Source organism: Manis javanica, chromosome 15 (assembly GCF_040802235.1).
Source record: "Manis javanica isolate MJ-LG chromosome 15, MJ_LKY, whole genome shotgun sequence".
Classification (NCBI taxonomy): domain Eukaryota; kingdom Metazoa; phylum Chordata; class Mammalia; order Pholidota; family Manidae; genus Manis; species Manis javanica.
In genome coordinates, this window is record NC_133170.1 from 11,007,147 (window position 1) to 11,027,484 (window position 20,338).

The window sequence follows — 20,338 nt, forward strand, 5'->3', positions numbered from 1 at the left end:
TTTGCAGGCATTTTATGTGGACATATGGTGACTAGTCCCCCAGCCATGCCTTAGGTATATAGACTTGTGTGGCTCCAGAAACTGTAGTCTTTAATTTTATTGTTGGTAGAAAATTTTAGATTTAAAGACAAATTCAACTATAAAGTTAAGTTAGTATAGTGAAGAAAGAATGTGAAGGGACAGCAATAGGCAAGGAAAAGTCTTTGTGGTCTGTAGCCACACCTGGGTAATGAATGGATTGACTCTAAGACACTGTACTTTGCTCTCAACTTCTACTCTTTCATTATACTTCAAAAACACTGGTTTTCAATTTTTAATATGCAGGAGTCCTTTCAAGTAGTTAATTAAGGTAATAGGCCAAAAGAATAAAATGCCAACCAGATGTTTAAATGTTCAAATCTTTAGTAAAGAACTTCTTGTTTAGAAAATAAATATCTGTCCTTTTTTCCCTACTGATGAGATAATTAATTTTTATTACAGGCAATTTAGGAAATACAGTTTACTTTAAAAGATAAGTACAAGATCATGGTCTAATATGGGAGTATTTTACAATTTTAAAAATTAAAAGTCAGAGAAAGGAATACATTTATATAGAATCCAGTGTTAAAAAAGATGAGAAATTATAAAATTATCTCCATAAAAGATATAGTTTTTGTTAGCATTTGATGTATATACCATCAATTTCTAAGTGTATATAGATACATATATATAGATATGTATATATATTTTACATATGTATTGTTACATATATTTCTCCTACTGTAAACATTTTTCAGGTATTTTAACAAAAATATGATTTTTAATGACCATTCTTTTTTTTAATAGACTGGTGTAAAAAATAATTCATGAACTAAGGGCACTCTAGTGTACAGCTCACACGGGGAACAATGAGAAACACTGTCCTTAGTTTATACGTTCTACTCATTATATCAGCCTTGCCTCTTTTTATTTTCTGATTTCCCATTACACCATCTCTTTTTATTTTTTAAGGCTTATTTTGACTGAGAGTATGTGAAACCTTTTAGGCTTAAGTGTCGATCAAAAGTCAGAGGAAAGTAAGATTTTCATTTCAAGATTCTGTTAATATTAACCCCCTGCTTTCCTTTATTCAGTCTTAGTTTAGTCCCTTTACGATAGCCGTCACTTTCTCCTTTCCTTTCCTCCCTCGCTTTTTAATAGAGGGCTCACAATTTGCAGGTAAAACAGTCATACTCTTTAGAGTTATTGTAGTATCCATCTGGCTGTTAGATACCGTTCTTAGCATTTCAGAAATGGATAAAGGCATTAAAATCCTAAGTATTTACCATTCTCTTACATATTCCTTTGATTATAATAAGTAAAATAGATGACAATTATTTTGTAAGTTGATTGATTTTTATTGTCGTCTAAATCATCATGAAAAATAGAGTTGGTACAACTATCCATTTTGTAATAATTATTTTCTCTTATAGAGAATTTGGGTCTCTTTGTTATTAGTATGTACACATGCACTGTTGAATCTCTGTGTAACATCTTTTTTAAGCTTTTGTTTCCTTGTAGTGGTACAGTGTATATAACATGAAATTACCAATGTAGCTGTTTTAAATATGTAGTTCAGTGTCATAGTCACAGTGTTGGGCAACTATTAGCTCTGTTTCCAGAACTTTTTCATCATCCCAAACTGAACCCCTGTGTATAACTTTCCAATCACCTTTCCCCCAGCCCTGGGGAGCCTCTATTCTACTTTTTGTTTGTGTGACTTTAACTATTTTAGGTACCTTGTAAGAGTGGAATCATAGCTATGTGTCTTTTGTGTCTGTTTGTTCAAGATTCATCCATTTTGTAGCATGTATCAGAATTTCATTTCTTTCTGTGGCTGAATAATATTCCACTGTATGTATATACCACATTTTTTTATCCATTCATCTGTTAATGGACATGTAGGTCGTTTATACATTTTGGTCATTGTTAAATAGTGCTGCTGTGAACATTGGCATACAGTATCTGTTTGAGTCCCTTCTTTCAGTTAGTTCTTTTGGTTAGATACCTAGGAATGGAATTGCTGGATCATACATTAATTCTGTGTTTACCTTTTTGAGGAATCGCTTAACTCTTTTCCACAGCACCTGCACCATTTTAATTCCCACCAGCAATGTACAAACCTTCCAGCTTCTCCACATCCTTGATAATACATTTTCTTTTTCTATTTTAGTAATAGCCATCCTAATAGGTGTAAAGTGGTGGCTCATTGTAGTTTTGATTTGCATTCCCCCAGTGACATTGAGCATCTTTGCATGTGCTTATTGGCCATTTGTGTGTCTTTGGAGAAAAGTCTCATCAAGTCCTTTGTCCAGTTTTGGACTGGGCTGTCTTTTTGTTGAGTTTGTGTCTAACACCTTTTTAAAAGTAAAAGGTGCACCATAATAATCCAGACTGTGTTTCTCCCTTCTCAGGATTCCTACAGGAAACAAGTAGTAATTGATGGAGAAACCTGTCTCTTGGATATTCTCGACACAGCAGGTCAAGAGGAGTACAGTGCAATGAGGGACCAGTACATGAGGACTGGGGAGGGCTTTCTATGTGTATTTGCCATAAATAATACTAAATCATTTGAAGATATTCACCATTATAGGTGGGTTTAAAGTGAATATAATAAAATGACATTGAGGAGTAATTGTATCTTCCATTTATGGGGTCATTGTTAACCACTGTGCAAAAATTACCTAGTTTAAATTTTTAAGTAATTATGAGGTAGGTAATATCCCTACTTTACAAATTAAATTCTTAAGGATTAGAGCAGTGGAGTAATTTATTTCCTGATTGATTAGATAGCAGTGGTGCTGGGATTGAAACCCAGGCTTGCTTGACTAAAAACCTGTGCTCTTAATTAGTCTGCACCAGAGAAATAAGGCTTTGAGCTATATCTACAATAAAAATAAAACTATCAATAAAACTGTGAAATGGAAATTGAGGTGATTTCACTCAGAAAGCCTTAAAAATCAATCTAGTATATTTAGTGTAGAATTTCTTGGAATCAGATAAAACATTGACCTTAGATATTAAAAAAAAAACAACAAAGACTGATGTAAAATACTGTATTAAGCAATTACAGTTTTTAAAGTATCTGACAAATTGCGTAAAACTGCCTTTTATTAAAATAATCATTATTGTATTAAGTATAATTTATATTCTCTTTTTTTGAGGGTTTACAGTTTTCATAAAACTGTATATTAGGCAAATACCCCATTTGTTGGCTGTATCATATAATTAGTTAAGTGACTTAACATGTTACTTATGTAACATTTGCTGCAGTATGTTTTCTCTGTAGTCTGGTAATAGAGAAAAAGAAATTTGGGTGGTGATAGTATTTTTGTAGTAGGTGTTTAGATATACAATAAACAGGTATGAATACATTATCTAGGTACTTAGCTAATAAGTAGAAAAACTGGAAATTTGAACCAATTCTGACTCCATTGTCTACTTCTTATTCCATATTGCATCTTTGAAATTCACCTAAAATTATGAAGGACTATAATTTTACCCCAAATTTAGAATTTATGCACATCTTACAGAAAAATACCAACATATAGAGGGATTTTTACACCGTGTATGGGTACGTACCTCAGAGATATTGTAGGCTTGGTTCCAGACCTCCTCAGTAAGTATACATTACAATAAAGTGAAATAAATTAATTTTTTGGTTTACTTGTGCACATGTTACCTTTACACCATACTTAGTCTATTAAGTGTATAATAGCACTATGTCTAAAAAAAGTGTATATACCTTAATTAAAAAATATTGTTGAAAAATACTATCATGATCTGAACTTTCAGCAAGTCATAGTCATTGATCACAGATCAACATAAGAAATATAATAGGAATGAAAAGTAAATATAGTGGGAATTACCAAAATGTGACACAGAGACACAAAGTGAGCAAATGATGTTTGGAAAAATGGTGCCAATAGACTTGCTTGACAAAGGGTGGCCACAAAACTTCAACTTTAAGAAATGCATCATCTGTGAAGTTAAATAAAGACAAAACAAGGTCTGCCTGTGGCAATGTCAGTTATTCACATAGGAATCAAAATCTTTCCACTTGATACACTCCTTTTTGAGACTGGAATGTGAGTTCTATTACATTTTGAGAATATTAATGTAATTCTTGTTCTTGTAAAACATTTTTAATCCTGTAGGTACATATTTAACTATATAGTATGTTTCTAAGGTTATACTTTTAAAAGTTAAGTATAGCCCTTTTTGGTCTAGAATTTTTCCATATTTTCTGTTTTATCATTGTGACCTATGAGCCTATTAGATTGTAGTTTTATCATTGCTTATGAACCTATTGTTAGATTGTAGTTTTACTATTTTTCTATGTATTTGTTCTTTTAAGAGACATAGAAGTCTAAAATGGAGGAAAAAAATAGCTAGAAGGAGATACAAGGAAAATTTGGTGTGGTGGGAATGAGGAATTACATTAAATGTCTTTTCTCAACCATATTTTGTACGACAAAGTTGTGGACAATCTTTGAAAGATTTTTGTGTTACTAAGGCCTCTGATGTACTTTTTTTCTTCCCCAGAGAACAAATAAAAAGAGTTAAAGACTCTGAAGATGTACCTATGGTCCTAGTAGGAAATAAATGTGATTTGCCTTCTAGAACAGTAGACACAAAACAGGCTCAGGACTTAGCAAGAAGTTACGGAATTCCTTTTATTGAAACATCAGCAAAGACAAGACAGGTAAGTAATATTGTAGTAAATACAAATGTATTCTTTGCAGACTCTATCGAGTGATTTTAATCATTAATCATAATTTACAAATACATTCTAATAATGTCATTTTTGGGACATTACCAGAGTACTGGTAAATGTACATACCTGGTAGTGTAACTGTTGCATCATTTAATGTAATGTATCAGTTTTCCTTTTCATTATGGTAAAATAGGAAATAAAACAATGTTTATTCGGTAATTCTCTTAAGGATATGAGAGGAGCAGTGCTTCATCCAATGTCCATGATAGTACTTTTGGCTTTTGTTTCTTTTCACATTGAACATTTCTCTTTGACTCAGCACATCCTGTATTCGGGTTTCAAAAAATGTGGGAATTTTTTTTACTGTTACATTTATAAAGCCAAAGACTACGGGAACAAATACTGAGTTTCCTATTTCAGAAGTGCTTTTAGAGCATTATGTCATGTTTCTAGATTGAAATTTTGTTGTATTTGAGGAATTTTTCTTTGGTAGAATTTTTTAAAGATACATTTGTTTTAGGAGAAAATTTTCATTAAAGCAAGAGAATATTTACAAAGTAAATAGAAGTTCTCAGTTACTCATTTACTGTATTGTTTTGACAAAAATAACCATCAGATTGACCCTGAATTTTGTTTCAAAAATTATCTTTATTTTAAAAGTAACTTTTTCTCTAGTCATAATGGAATTTTAGTTGATATTATTTAACCTATTTGTATAAAATAAGAGTTTAACATACAGAAAAAATTCTAGAAAGGACTCTAAAAGGATATAGTGGAATACAATTTTCATGTAATGGAGAAAATGATCAATTTATGCTCTATAGAAGATGACGTTTGTTTTTGGCTTTGTCTAGTTAAATGTATCTGTGTGCCTGGAAAACCAGTTTTGTGGAACTTAACTTTTGTAATGCTAGGGGTTAAGAAAACTGATGAACAACTCATTATATGGTTAAACTTAATAAAAACAGGCCCTCTAGAACTTTCATTGAATTTCATAAAATTTTGGATAAAAATTTTAAAGTAAACTCATTCAGCTCATCAATATGTCTGTTCCCCCTAGTGGAAGATCATATATGCCTGTTTGCTAATTGTACAAATTTGGTACAGAGTGAAAAAACAATGAATTCTATGTTAAGTCTGTTTTTAGATTTTGTTTGAGTATAGAAGATAAATTTCTATAATTTGACCATAGAACAAGTATCTCACTATAAAACCTAACTTCTAGATTAAAGAAAGACTTGGTATACAGTGCTTCGTTTTACTTTAGAAGAATTAAGATTTCATTCAATCCATTCCCAGGTCCCAAAGACTGGGTCAAGAGGTTTGGTGTTTTTCTTCTTTTTACTGGTCTTCTTTAATGAGACTCTTGATTTCTCTTAGACAGTCGGTACTCAGAAAACAATTTTAATATTACAACTTTTTCTCACATTTTCTTGTGAAAATTTTTCAAATGTAATATTAAAGGAATTTTATTGAAAATACTTTCAAACCTTTTACCTAGGTTATACTATTGAATTTTATTAACTTGCATTATTTGTAACTTTTAAAAGATGCCTTTTTAGGCTAATTAACATCTTAGCTTACATTTTAAAAAGAAAAGTAAAAAGCTTGAGACTTTTGCCAAATGTTGTAAAGGGTTGCAAATAGAAAGGACAGTGCTTTTCATACTTCTGTGTGCATATGAATGAGCTGGGCTTCTTCAAATCCAGAGCCTAAGTCAGTGGGTTGGACTGAGAGCTGGGATTCTGCTTTCCTCAGGAGCTCTCAGGTGATGCACACTTGGGTACCTGGACCATATTTGGAGTAGAAAGGCAATGGAGGACACTAAAAGGGAGCCGTCTTATTCCTGTAATGTTGCCCTCCACTTCTCATGTGTTAAGGGCCGAAAATAGCCGTGTCTTCTTTCATGTTGTATAGTTACTACCTCAGAAGTACTAGTTGATTCTTAGAATTTGACATTAATGCTTCAATACACCCAGCATTCAAAATTAATCAGAAAATTACCTGGTCTCCTTTCAAAATAAGTTTTTAGATTTTATACTGCTTTTCTTTTTTGGGCTGGGTGGGTGGAGGTGGGAAATGTGTATATCATGTGTATGATTATGGAAGCAAAGTGATTTTAATTTGCTTTGTAGACATTTATGTGGACCATCTAATTAGAATATAGAGTGATATAATTTAATTTATTTCTTAACCTGGCATAGCTTTTTCCTGTTTTATTGATATCTTTATATAATTTATGTTGCTAAGCTATAAACTTAGGTAATCAATTTCTGATCTTCAATTTCTTTTTATTACATGGACTTGTTGGTTTGCTTCTCAAAAGTTTATTCATCTCCCTGTTGAATTAAAATTTGATAGTTCATGCTTTTGGAAGGCTTTCGAGAGCTATTCCAAGTAACTATGGAGATTATAAAAATGAAATACATAAATTTTTATAAATTTTACATCCCCCATTTTTGTGAAAATTTGAAGCCCTATTTCTGCAGTATTTTTATGTTATTCATCTGCTATTCATTTTATGTTATTTTGAATAAAATTAATATGCATATCCTTGTTGTATTTCATCAGCAGCTTCTTGTTTCATGCCCTGAGTTTTGGTCTTGGGCCTGAACCTAAAGCACAAATACCAAAAAGAAGTATATTAAGTTAGTAGGAACAGGACTTCATTTAAAACTTCTCATAGATAGAAGTCAGAGGTGGGCAAAGATGATAAATACTTTGAGCTTTGTGTTCCACAAGCAATATCTGTTGCTTTTTTTTTTTTCTTAATACCTATTAAAAATGCAAAAATCATTCTTAGCTTGTGGGCACTACAGAAAATAAGCTGTGGCTGCATTTGGCATTTGGGTTGTAATGTGCTGACCCCCGATTCTCTGGGGGAACTGTGTTGTTGATTAGACATTTAGAAGCCAGGTCAGACTTTCAACTTTAATTTTACAGGCTAATATTAGTAATTTAAAAATAAAACCATGTATTCTGTGAAAGGGAAATAGTTTGATTCTAGTACTTTTTCAGATAAGGGTTGCAGCCAACTTAGTTTTGTAATTTGTAAAACGCCCATTATATGGCTAGAATATAATGAATTATATTTCTTTACAATCCTTTTAGTCTGTATCCGCAAGGCCAAAGTAATTGTTATTTTACGCTAGTATGCTGTATGTGGTCCCTATGTTCCTAGTTCACATTTATCTGAGCAGTTAGTAATTGCCAGATTTTTCTGGCCTCTTTGGGCAATGCATGGCATGTTGGCAAAGACTGTTGAAACCAAAACATTGATACCATGGTAATCAGCTCTGTGTTTTCCAGTCTGCTAAAATCAAAAGTGGGGGTCTATGTATAGGGTTCAGTAAAGTGGACAACAAAGAGCAGTATTTTCAGTATATCTGCTCCTCTTGATTCAGCTTTTTAGCTTTCTTAAAGTCTCAGTTTGAGCATAATGTGAAAATTGGTTCTACCAATTTAAAGTTAGTAATTTAATTACAATAAGAATTTTTAAATGTTGAGTGGTTAATTTCCTGGGTTTTGTTGTTAATTTCTCAATACTTAAAATGAATTTTTAGAAGACCTCCTTTAAAGAAAGCTTCTGTTCAAATTGTTGCTGGAAACAGAAATCATATTTTCTGGTATTGGTGATGGGGATGTACACACTTAAAAAGTAGACAGACTGATTTTAGATATAAGTTAAAATCAAAATTTGCTTCTTCTAAATTAGTAGAGTACCGTAACCCTATTTTCCCTCACTGAGTAGCATGTTTTAGAACTTATGCATTCAACTTGTAACTCTTTGCAAAACAGGAATAAAAGTTTATATCCTTAAAAAATATGAGCTTTTACCTGGTTTGTTTTATTTATTTATATATATTACTTGCATTGATTTTTTTTTAATAGTGTAAATTTTTTTAACTAAAGAAGGTATTATTGATATGCAAATCTTATTTTGGTGTCACATGTACAACACAGTGGTTCAACAGTTAACCACATCATCAAATCCTCACCCTAGAAGGTTGGAGGTTAGATGCGGTTCATCTTTATTAGATGAATTAGATCATCAATCATTAGAAGATGCGGTTACTATCAGTGTAGAAAGATGTTACAGAATAATTGTATTCTCCGTGCCGTACTAACCTTCCAGTGACCAGCTTATATTGTGATCGCAAATTATTGTGCCCCTTTATCCCCCTTATCCTTACCCCGCAACCCATCCCAGCCCCATTCCCTTGGTAACCACTAGTCACTTCTCAGTGTCCGAGTCTACTGCTCTTATTGTTCCTTCTGTTTTGTTTTGTTTTTCTCTTCCACAAACAAGTGAAATCATACATTATTTGTCTTTCTCCACCTGGCTTATTTCACGGAGCATAGTACCCACTAGATTCATTCGTGTTGTTGCACATGGCAGGATTTCTTTCCTTTTTACAGCTAAATAATATTCCATTGTGTATCTGTACCAAATCTTTATCCATTCATCTATGAATGGATATTTAGGTTGCTTCCATATCTTGGCTATTTACTTACATTGCTTTTCAAATTGAAAGAGAATCATTTGTGAAAATATCTTAAATGCCAGCTCATACTTTACATTTTATATGCTTTACAAGGTTCACTAAAAATACTTTTAAGTTATTTTTCTTATTTAATAATGAGAATTTCTAATATATGTTTTTTAAGGAGTTAGGGGTAAAAATAAACCCTCCCCTTGAGAATTAATGATACATATAAAAATTAAAAATTTTATGTACAGGCACAGTGGCAATTTAAAAGTAACATATTTAATGATCTCAGAAAATGGTTGGCAATTTTTATTTTGTAGCTGGCTTACTAGCTAGTTGATTAAATTGATTCAGTTAAAAACTATGATACAAGTTTTCTTGGGCTATTATTATTTTTATATTAGGTGAATAGAAGTATATCACTATGATAAAACTAACTTAAGATGTATATTTTAATATATAGACATTAACTGCCTTCTTAATTGAAAATTAATTGAATGTTAAATTAAAGCTTTACTTTAAAGGTAAATTACTGAAGTAGTTCTTAATATATTCTTGATATTTACAAAAATTTATATACCCTAAAGAATAGAAGAGAGTTGCCTTTTTTCTTAACTTTTAGAAGCAGTGGATATGAGATGACTTTTGCATGTAAAAATTAAGCCTTAGCTGTTGGTCTTCTTCAGTTAATATTTAAATGGCTGATTCTCTGTGCCTGATTGAATTTAAAACTATCAATTGTATTTTTGATAAGTATTAGCTTTTTAGGTGCTGGGTCCATTTTGTCATGTTTGGTTAATAGAAAGACTGATATTACCAATCCCGGAGAGTTAAGTATGCCAATCCCCATAGGGAGTAATTCTTAAAATTAAAAGAACACATTAATCTTAAAATTAAATGTGCAATAGAATGTACCAGCTTTCCTAAGCACTTAGATCTTTCTTTAAGAAAAATGAATACAAATGTTACATCTTTTAGGTTAATTTATGCTACATGTAGGTTAATATTTGTGTGCATTTCTCTTTTAGAGGTAAACTTTGGTGCTGTGTTCCTCTGGACAAATTAGCAGTGTAGATAACTGCACACTTCGCCTCCTTTGGCTACTGCCTGCTTTTCTGGTCAAGGAGGACGTTAAAAACGTTGTTGATCTCCATACGATGATAGATGATTGTGTTTGTTGCCATACCTTTCTTAATATAGCTTTAAACAGGAGCCCTTTTTGCCCCTTTTGAGTACTTATATTAGAATAGAAGGTTGGAGCCTGTTTAATTGGATACTGTTCCAAAAAAATTATTTTTAAGATTTGTAATAAGGAAACAAAATGCATTGCTACTCTTGTGTTTGTTTTAAAAAATTCATGAGGGTTTCAAATATTGTGGTACAAAGCCCTTGTATACCTTCTTATTTAAGTAATGTAGTTATCTATCCACAAAAATTCTGTGCCAGCTACACTTGTGGACCTTCAGAATTGGACAATGTTGTAACTGAAGATAAAACTTGAGATTCCAATCTCTTGACCCCATTTTATTTTGAGGTGTTTTTTTTTGTGTGTGTGTTTTGTTCTTTTTAAACAAAGGTTAAATATCCCTTTTGTACCTTTTTTCTCCTCACTGCCCATACAGGGCAAGGGTAGGGCAAGGATCAGTGATACTTAAATCAAATGTTTTTAAGTCAAAGAAATAATTTAAATCTAACTTCAGTTTAGGCTTTAAGAGGGCATGACATACTGGACTAAAATGGTTGTATTAACCCGATACACAGGTGTTAATACATGTACTTAGGTTTTTTTCATAATCTCCCTTGGTTCCTAATTTCAAATTTAAAATTCGAATTCCATTACAAAACAAAACTGATTAAAAAGAACAAACCAGGATTCAAGCCCATATTTTAAAACTGCATCCCCAATTTTATTAAAATGATCTGATGTCTCTTTTAAAAGGAAATGCTCAAGAAAAGTTCATAATTTCAAATTTCTTGCATATGGCTATCCCAACAAATTACTATTACCAGGGAAACAGACTTTAGAGAAGTTGTGTTTTACAATGCAGAGAGGGGAGGATGCTTTTTAAACATTGGTGAGAGATTCGACAATACAGATTGAAAAAAATCAGCGAAAAAGAAAAGACTCCTGGCTGTGTGAAAATTTAAAAATGTATTGTAATGTAATCTGGTAAATCCAGCATATTAGTTTTGGCAGAAAGCAGATGTCTTTCAAAGGTAACAAAGTAGCAACCATTTCAGAACTACCTAGGTGTGGGATTCTGATTTGAAGTATTAAAGGATAAAGCTTCAGTTTGTGTCCATGATTATTACTTATTTTCATTCTGATGGGTATGAACTATAATTGAGGCAGTTTTGATGGCTATAGACTACACTTATCATGCGGTCTAGAGAGAAGAAATGTAAGAAACTGCATAGAGTAGTAAGGTTGGCTGACCCAGAAGGTGGGGAAGGGCCACTCTTAAAATACAAATTTTTTTGGACATTTCATGAGCAAATACATGTTCTGCCTGTGTTTGCTGACTCGGTGGCATTAACATTACTTTTTTATTCAAGTGAGAAACCTAGCAGTTTTGGGATGATTCCCACATCCCTCCTTTTTCACCCCCATTTGGAGGCAGTCACAAGTTCCTCTCATGTCACATTCTAACTTTATAACATCATCAGTTCAGGCCGCTATCATTTCTTGCTGGGACTGTTAACAACCTCTTATTTGGCTTCCTTTTTCCACAGGGCAAAAAAAAAAAAAAAACCAAAGAGATAAACTTCAAAGAAATGTCATTTTCTTATCTTTAAATCCAGTCACTTCCTATTACCTATGGAATAAAATCTCAAATTTCATAGCATGTTAAAATACGGCCCTTAATGTCTTCCTATCCCTCCAGCCTTTGGCTTTGTCCCTAAAAACTTATTGCTTGAAAAAAATTTTTTTCCCTTGTCCTGCTGTAAATAAACACCATATTATTTCTTACGTTCTCTTGGGTCTCGGCTGTTGCCCTTGTGTGGAGCCGGTATTCTTACCCCCGCGGTTGCTACTCAGCTAGTCCTCTGCCGTGGCGGCCTAGACCCCTCCTCCAGGAACCACCCTCAACCCTCCATCTGGGCATAATGCCCTTCCTGTTACTGTTCTTAACTGTTACATACTTACTATGTGAACGTGAAGTTGAAATAACCTCTTTTGTGTTTGATTCCTGTGAAGTGTAGAGAGCCAGAGTCATGTATTTTTAATCTTTGCATGGCCTGGCCCGTTGAGGTTCCTGGCCCATGGTCACTGCCCGCTTGGATTTACTGAGTGGACTTTGTCAGTGTGTGGACTTTGTCAGTGTCCTTTCTCAGTCATCCCATATTAAATTTGGTCTTGCTCTGACAATATTTCACAACAGATGCCATAAAGTTCATATCAAAGCTTAAGATTTGGATACATATTATTTGTATTATTCAAATACTTCAGGTTCATATTGCACTGAACTCACCTTTCTATATAATCTTATTAAAGAATTACAATAAACACGGCAGTGAATTCCTTTTTTTTCTTCCCAATATGGTAACTAGTCATTTTCATACACAAATAAAAAACAAAAGTAGTATTCCAGTAATTATTTTGTTTAAATCCATCCTTTTTAGGACTAAGAAAAACTAATTTGTATATATTTATTATCATTGTCATATTAATTTTGTAAAAGCATTTTATGTGAAATTTTAAGTATTACCCAGTACACGTTTTTCTTAACATATGTCCACTGAAAAAAGGATTCAATTCATCATGCCTGACACCACATTGACAGTGACATTATATCGTTTGCACAAACTAGAAATCTCAGAAAAGTATGTCTTTCCACTTTTGCTTAAGCCGTATAACTTATTTTATTCTAAATAGTTCTACTTTAAAATAAGACAATAGAAGGAAAAAAATTGTTTAAGCCTTCACTTAAACCTGGTTAGGGCTATTGTTACTTAAAAAGCTTAACTCTTCAAACTGCATTGCAGTGTTAAATTCTGACACAACTTCTAAATTAAGGTGCTGCTTTACATAGTGATACTCAAAAAATAATAAGAGTTCATAAATCTAAAAACATCAGGGTTTGTTTCTTCCGAGTTTAGTCAATCAGCATATCATACAATATCTTTTGGTACTGAGTCCACTATTCAGATATGTATTTTATACTTTTGAGAGAGACAATTATTTCAAACCTTAAATTCATTTAATAAGGAATACCAACCTTTAATCAGCACAATAAATGATATCCCACAATTTTACTTCATGTTCTCACAGAACATTATATATTACAAATAATACTTAAAATTTCACATAAAATATTTCTACAAAATTAATATGACAATGATAAATATATACAAATTAGTTTTTCTTAGTCCTAAAAAGGATGGATTTAAACAAAATAATTACTGGAATACTACTTTTGTTTTTTATTTGTGTATGAAAATGACTAGTTACCATATTGGGAAGAAAAAAAAGGAATTCACTGCTGTGTTTATTGTAATTCTTTAATAAGATTATATAGAAAGGTGAGTTCAGTGCAATATGAACCTAAAGTATTTGAATCTTAAAAGATAATGTTACCGAATTGTTTTCATTGTCTCCTAAGCATTTTTGTATTGTTTTCACCTTAGAATGTGTCTTCTCTAGATCTGTTACCTGGTTGTTTACTTTATCTACTTCACCATTTTAGTACCATTGACATTTATCTTCATTACGAAAGCAGTTGAAATGGGGTAAACTACATAGGGATCAAAGAGAATTTTCGAACGGTTGGGGAGTTGGATTAGATCTTCGTTTTAGGCTCCATCTCAAGAGTTTATGATTATAAATGAGGCAAGGGTTGGTAAGCTGTAAAATGATTATTCTTTGTTATATCATTGGAAGTTTTTCTCTCTTTATGTGTTAAGAAAGTTAGCATGAAGGCTTATAGATAAGTCCTGACTGTATTGCTAGTAACTGTGTCTTACCCCGTTTCCCCTTCTCTGGGTGAATCAAAAGCATGTGTTGGAGCAGTAATGACACCAGAAAGCGGGGAAGAGCAGAGTGCACTGTCGGGGCCTTACGGGGGCTTTATTCACTGGTGTTCTCATCAGTAATACTGATTTTTATCCTACTACCATTTGTTAAAATGTGAGCAGGTTTCTCATTTACACTGTTTACTTCTTTAAAAATATTGGTAATACTTTTCTGAATTTTAGATGTGTTGTGAAAATTACTTAAATGTAACCTGAATGAAAATGCCCTTAATTAGTTTTGTTATTATTTTGAAATAATCAATTGTAGGAGGTCTTAGTAATACAGTAAAGCAGAAATAATGTCACTGTTAAATTTTCAAATTTTAAATTATTTTGAAAATGATATAAATTAATGTGCTTATATGATTATGCAACAAAGATGGTTAAAATGAGTTAAAAACCCAATTTTCCTTGTTGTTAAAGTGGCTTTATTTATACTTTATTTTTTGGGTATTTGTTCCTAAGACTCCCTCTAGGGTCTAGGTTTGATCATTAGGGTAAAAGGCATTTTTAAAAAAAGAGCTACTACTCAGTTGAACAAATTAAAAAATACATAGAGAATCACATTTTTTAATTTTTAATTTTGCTCTTATATTTGATTTTTTAATAGAGATATGACAAGAATTGACATACAGTGATGTTGTATGATATTAGTATTATAGGGTTAAAATCTTTCCTGCTATCACTTTAAGAGCACAATTTTTCAAACATTCTGAATGATTGGTTTGAAAATTACCCTGACTTGAAATCATTTTTAGTCATTGATTTAGATACCTTAATTTGGTCACAAATGGACGTAGGCCAAAAATGACCAAATGAAAATTTCTTTGAAGATACATTAGGCTTTATATGGCAAGCTTTTGAGTACTTAGTATACTAAACAGAAACTGAAACAATAATAAAAGAGAATCCTCTCCAAATTGGTAAACTACACTACCACTGAAATGATTTAGCTTAGTTCTTCACAAATTAGGGCTATTACATTTTTCAAAGTAGGGTGTCTTGTGTTGACGTCACTTTAGATTTCTTTCTTACATGAGAAGTATATGAACTGAAACTTAATACCTCATATATATATATATTACCTGGAAACTGAAAGTGTATTTGAATACTGTTTGGTAATATTTTAAACCTAACAGATTGAAGTATTCGGCCAGAACTCAATTACTGTTACTGTAAATATTTATGAAAGTAGTATATGCTTGCATGGCTTATATCTAATGTCTACAAACTAAGGGATGATTGAGTTTCAATACATATTCACACATACACACACAAATGCATTTGGATTTTCGTGACTGAAGTGTGCTAATATGGGAAAGTTACTAGCAAATTATGTTCTGGGAAAAAGTCATTTGTTGAACATATTAAGAATTTTGTGCCATTGATTTTCATTGCCTTTTGTGAAAATCAGTGTTGCCATTTGTAATGCTGACAAATATCCATGAAGAAGACATTTAAAAATCCTAAAATCTGATATATATTTGTTACCCACAGAGAAAGATAAAGTGCTTTTATTCTTTCTTAATAGTAATGCTTTCATAAGTAATATATCCTGTTATCTGTATACCTCAAACCATCATACGTATTCACATTTTAATATTTGTTATGTATTTCAGGGTGTTGATGATGCTTTCTATACATTAGTTCGAGAAATTCGAAAACATAAAGAAAAGATGAGCAAAGATGGTAAAAAGAAGAAAAAGAAGTCAAAGACAAAGTGTATAATTATGTAAATACAATTTGTACTTTTTTCTTAAGGCATACTTAAGTAAAAGTGGTAATTTTGTACATTACACTAAATTATTAGCATTTGTTTTAGCATTACCTAATTTTCTTTCTACTCCATCCAAACTGTTAGCTTTTATCTTGAATGCTTATTTTTAAATGACAGTGGAAACTTTTTTCCTCTAAGTGCCAGTATTCCCTCAGTTTTGGTTTTTGAACTAGTAATGCCTGTGAGAGACTGAATACCTGAGATTTCTGTCTTGGGCTTTTTGGTGCATGCAGTTGATTACTTCCTATTTTCCTTACCAATTGTGAACTTTGTGGTGAAACAAATCAATGAAGCTTTTGAATCATCCCTGTTCTGTGTTTTATTTAGCCACGTACTTGGATTACTAATAATAACTTCAGTTGTGATTTCATGATTGGTTTTACTGAAACATTGAGGAAACATGAATTTATGGATGTCGTATAGATTCATCTTGTAGGCATCATGTCCTATAATTTCAGTCACCCCTAATGAATATAAAGTTACACTGTTCACAATGGTTTTCTCCCTCTTTCCACTGCTATTTGTCATAGTCACGCTCCCAAAAATACTATATTTTTTCTATAAAAAGGGGAAAAAAATGGAAAAAAATACAAGGCAATGGAAAACATTTAAAGGCCATGTACTTTCCACATTAGATAAATTCCTATAGTACTCTAAATAGCTTTTCCTGTTGAGGCAGTCCCAGTATGTAATGCGAATTATAGCAACCATTTTGGGGCTATATTTACATGCTACTAAATTTTTGTAATAATTGAAAGAATTTTAACATGCATAAAAAATTCTCATAGGAATTAGAGTTTCCCTGTGTCCTTTCCTCTTTCTTAACATAACTTTAAATCTTTTCTTGAACTTCAGTCTTTGAAAATAGTTTTAATTCTGGTAGTGATGTGAAAGATTATTTGGGCCAGTTAGCTTAGTAGGTGTTAAAGAGACCAAGGTTGCAGTGGTCGCCCAGGCGGGAGCCTTCGAGCTTCATTGAGAGTTTCCCAGTATGGACTGCGCCCCTGTGGTCATCCAGTGTTGTCGTGCACTGATTGGTCAAAAATGGGGACTAGGAGAGGTTTAGATAGCTCAGCAAGATACATTTCTCACTGTGTGGTGATCCTGCTGACAGGGAACGTCACTCTTGTTTTGAAAACAAAATTTTAAAGGAATTATTTTAAATGAGATTTTGGTGTGGATGAGATTTTGGTGTGGGGGTGGCAAGGCTAATTTTTTTGTACAATGAAGTAAAAAACTCAATCTCCAATATTGCAGGCTAGTTCTCAGGACTGGCTAAAGTAACATTTCATAAAGACTTTACAAGTCTGATCATATTTTAAGAATATCTAATGCTTAAAAAATAAATAATTTAATATTAAGAAAATGATCCTTTCAGTGCATTTAAAATGTTACTTTAAAATAGTTGAAGAGATGGTATGTTGAGGTGAAAATATCACTGGACTAGGCGGAAGGTGACTTAAATTCTAGTTATTTGTCTTTTTCAACTCTGATTTTGGGCAAAATCACTTACTATTCTATCCATTTCTTCATGTTAAAAGAAGTCATCTCAAAGGCTATTTCTAGCATTACAATTACATGATTCACATTGAGTTTACATAAGGATGCACCTATTTGTCAGTCTCAGCACAACCTGTAACTTTTACCTGTGTTACCATCTTCAGTGCCAGTTGTAGGCAAAATTGTGCAAGAGGTGAAGTTTATTTTGGAATATCCAGTTTCAGGACTTCTCTCCCATTTGAGTGTTATCTTGCCTGCCTACCCTCTACATGCCCATGACTCAATGCTTGTTTTCTGAGTATTTCCAATTCCCCTAATCTCGAGATTTATTGCTCTTTTGGGTATGGGTATCTCCATGAAAGCTTACCATCACATCACACCAAAATGTCCTACATCTTAATTCCTCAGGCTCAACATAATGGACAGAAACTGTAATGGGATTTGACTTAACAGATAGTTTTCAGGTGGTGGCTGAAGCCATTTAATCTTGCCCTTTCTGAACATCATATGTTCAAAATGATCATATAACAGCACTTGGTCCATTAACGACCACATAGGAATTGTCATACCTGCAATGAGTAGACAAAAACCCTATTCAATGGAAGGAAAATTTAATAAAGGTAGTGAAGAAACAGCTCCTTAGATAACTGCACTAGGACTAGCCCTGGAAGCAACAATATATTCCATTGTTTTAATAACTAAAATCTTCTTACAATGAAAAATTCTTCAAAATGTAATTCATAAAGGTTACTTTTAGCAGAATTCATTTATTCAAGAAATATTTGAGTGCCCACTGGATGCCAGGGACTACACAGGCACTGGGGATATTATGGTGTCCCCAAACAGGGGCCATAATCCCATATCCTTAAGTAGTACTTTTATCCGAGAGTGGTCTGTAATATCTTAAGCATTTGGGACATGACCTGCAGATACCATAATGCCTATTTTAGCTTGGCAAAGAAGGAATTTGGTCTCTAAGGTTTCTTCCAATTGTTTTGCTTTAATTCCAAAGTAACTTTAATCAAGCTACTTTACATAAATCACTTCATTGTTTTAAGGGAGTAAACCTGATTACATTGTTTTTTATTTGACATAACTGATTCTACTGGAGCAGTTAGAGTACACATTAAGTTGTATGTCAGATAATAATATTAAAATTCCCAGTGTGTAATATCTGGTTTTTCTCTTTATACAATTAATTAAAATAGACTTTTTAGTTAAATATTGAATTCTAAAATAGTTTTGTTATCTGGATATGAATAAACAGATGCCTGGACTAATTCACAGATTTTACTGTGTAAAAATCAGTAAGATTTCTGAAATGCTGTGCTAAACTACAGGTATAGGTATATGGAACATTATCCAGAAAAGGTGTTAACATTTTTAGAGTATTTCCTTTTGTTTCCAAATGAGAAAGAAATGGCCATACTTCAGGAATTATAGTGTACCAACTGAGGGATTTTTAGGACTCCTGTATTTTTTATGTGGCTGGGCAACTTTTTATTTAAGGCAGTGGTAATATGAGACTTTTTTTGTGGGAATATTGAATGGTTTGACAAAAAGTTGGTTTTTGTAGAAATCTTAAAAGGGGAGAATCCTAGAAATAACATAAATGTTATCTAATTATTACAGCCTTGTTGAAGTTGAAAAAAATTGCTAGATTACAGTCTTAGACATTAACATGTTTGTGGAAGAAGGTAGCAGAAGCATGTAGTATAATTTGAGTGAATATTCCAAATTAGGAACTCTAGGCTCTATTTTAACTGAGTCACACTGCATAGGAATTTAGAAACTCTTATAGGTCATCAAAACCTTTACCACCATTGCACAATTTTATCCTTATATAGAACTGTTGTGAAGCATGTTAAATTGCAGTTTGCACAAATTCATCTCATTTGTATTCATGATTTTTTTTCTTCTAACCATTTTTTATACTATACACATTCAGCTTTTTTTGTAGGCAGTTAAAACTATCTTGTCATTTCCATTTGTCAAAAAGTAGTAATTTCTTGATAATTATGTGTTAATGATTTTTTTAAAACCCATAACTTACTTTGAAGCTGAATTAATATTTAATAACTTATGTTAATATTGGTTAGCATGAAATCTGTATTGAGAAACTAAACAGCATACAACTGGTAGTTGTAAATTCCTTCAGAAAAAAATGATTTCTAAAGATATATTCATATCAGTTCTTGAAGAATAGTCATAACTAGATTAATAATTGCTTTAGTTTAATAGTTTTAAGTGCCTGCTTGGGATGATGATAGGCAATTTAGATGAATTTAGGGAAAACAAAGTTATTACCTGCAGAAATGTCAATTACAGCGGGTCCCACTGCCCGTAGAGCTAACTGGGTTATGTAATGTTTTATCCAAAAGTTTCCAATTCCACTGTCTTGTGTTTTCATGTTGAAAATACTTTTGCATTTTTCCTTTGAGTGCCAATTTCTTACTAGTACTATTTCTTAATGTAACATGTTTACCTGGAATGTATTTTAACTATTTTTGTATAGTGTAAACTGAAACATGCACATTTTGTACATTGTGCTTTTTTTTTTTGTGGGACATATGCAGTGTGATCCAGTTGTTTTCCATCATTTGGTTGCGCTGACCGAGGAATGTTGGTCATATCAAACATTAAATTTAAAATTGACCACTCTTTTAATTAAAATTAACTTTCAAATGCTTATAGGAGTATGTGCTGTGAAGTGATCTGAAATTTGTAATATTTTTGTCATGAACTGTACTGCTCCTAATTATTGTAATGTAATAAAAATAGTTATGGTGACTATGACAGTGTGTACTTCTTGATGGAAATTTG

At 32.3% G+C, this 20,338-nt stretch overlaps 1 protein-coding gene across 3 annotated transcripts in view; it reads left to right on the plus strand.

Moving 5' to 3' along the window:
* Window positions 1-20,311, plus strand: part of KRAS (KRAS proto-oncogene, GTPase) — a 36,042-nt gene extending 15,731 nt beyond the window's left edge. For 2 of the 3 annotated variants that reach the window (XM_037020420.2, XM_037020419.2), the window contains 3 exons: window positions 2,433-2,611; window positions 4,564-4,723; window positions 15,858-20,311. In XM_037020420.2, coding sequence (XP_036876315.1) covers window positions 2,433-2,611; window positions 4,564-4,723; window positions 15,858-15,974 — 456 coding nt within the window. In that variant the 3' untranslated portion in view covers window positions 15,975-20,311. The remainder of the gene's footprint in view (window positions 1-2,432; window positions 2,612-4,563; window positions 4,724-15,857) is intronic. The other variant, XM_037020421.2, reaches the window with a different exon arrangement.
* Window positions 20,312-20,338: the final 27 nt, after the last annotated feature.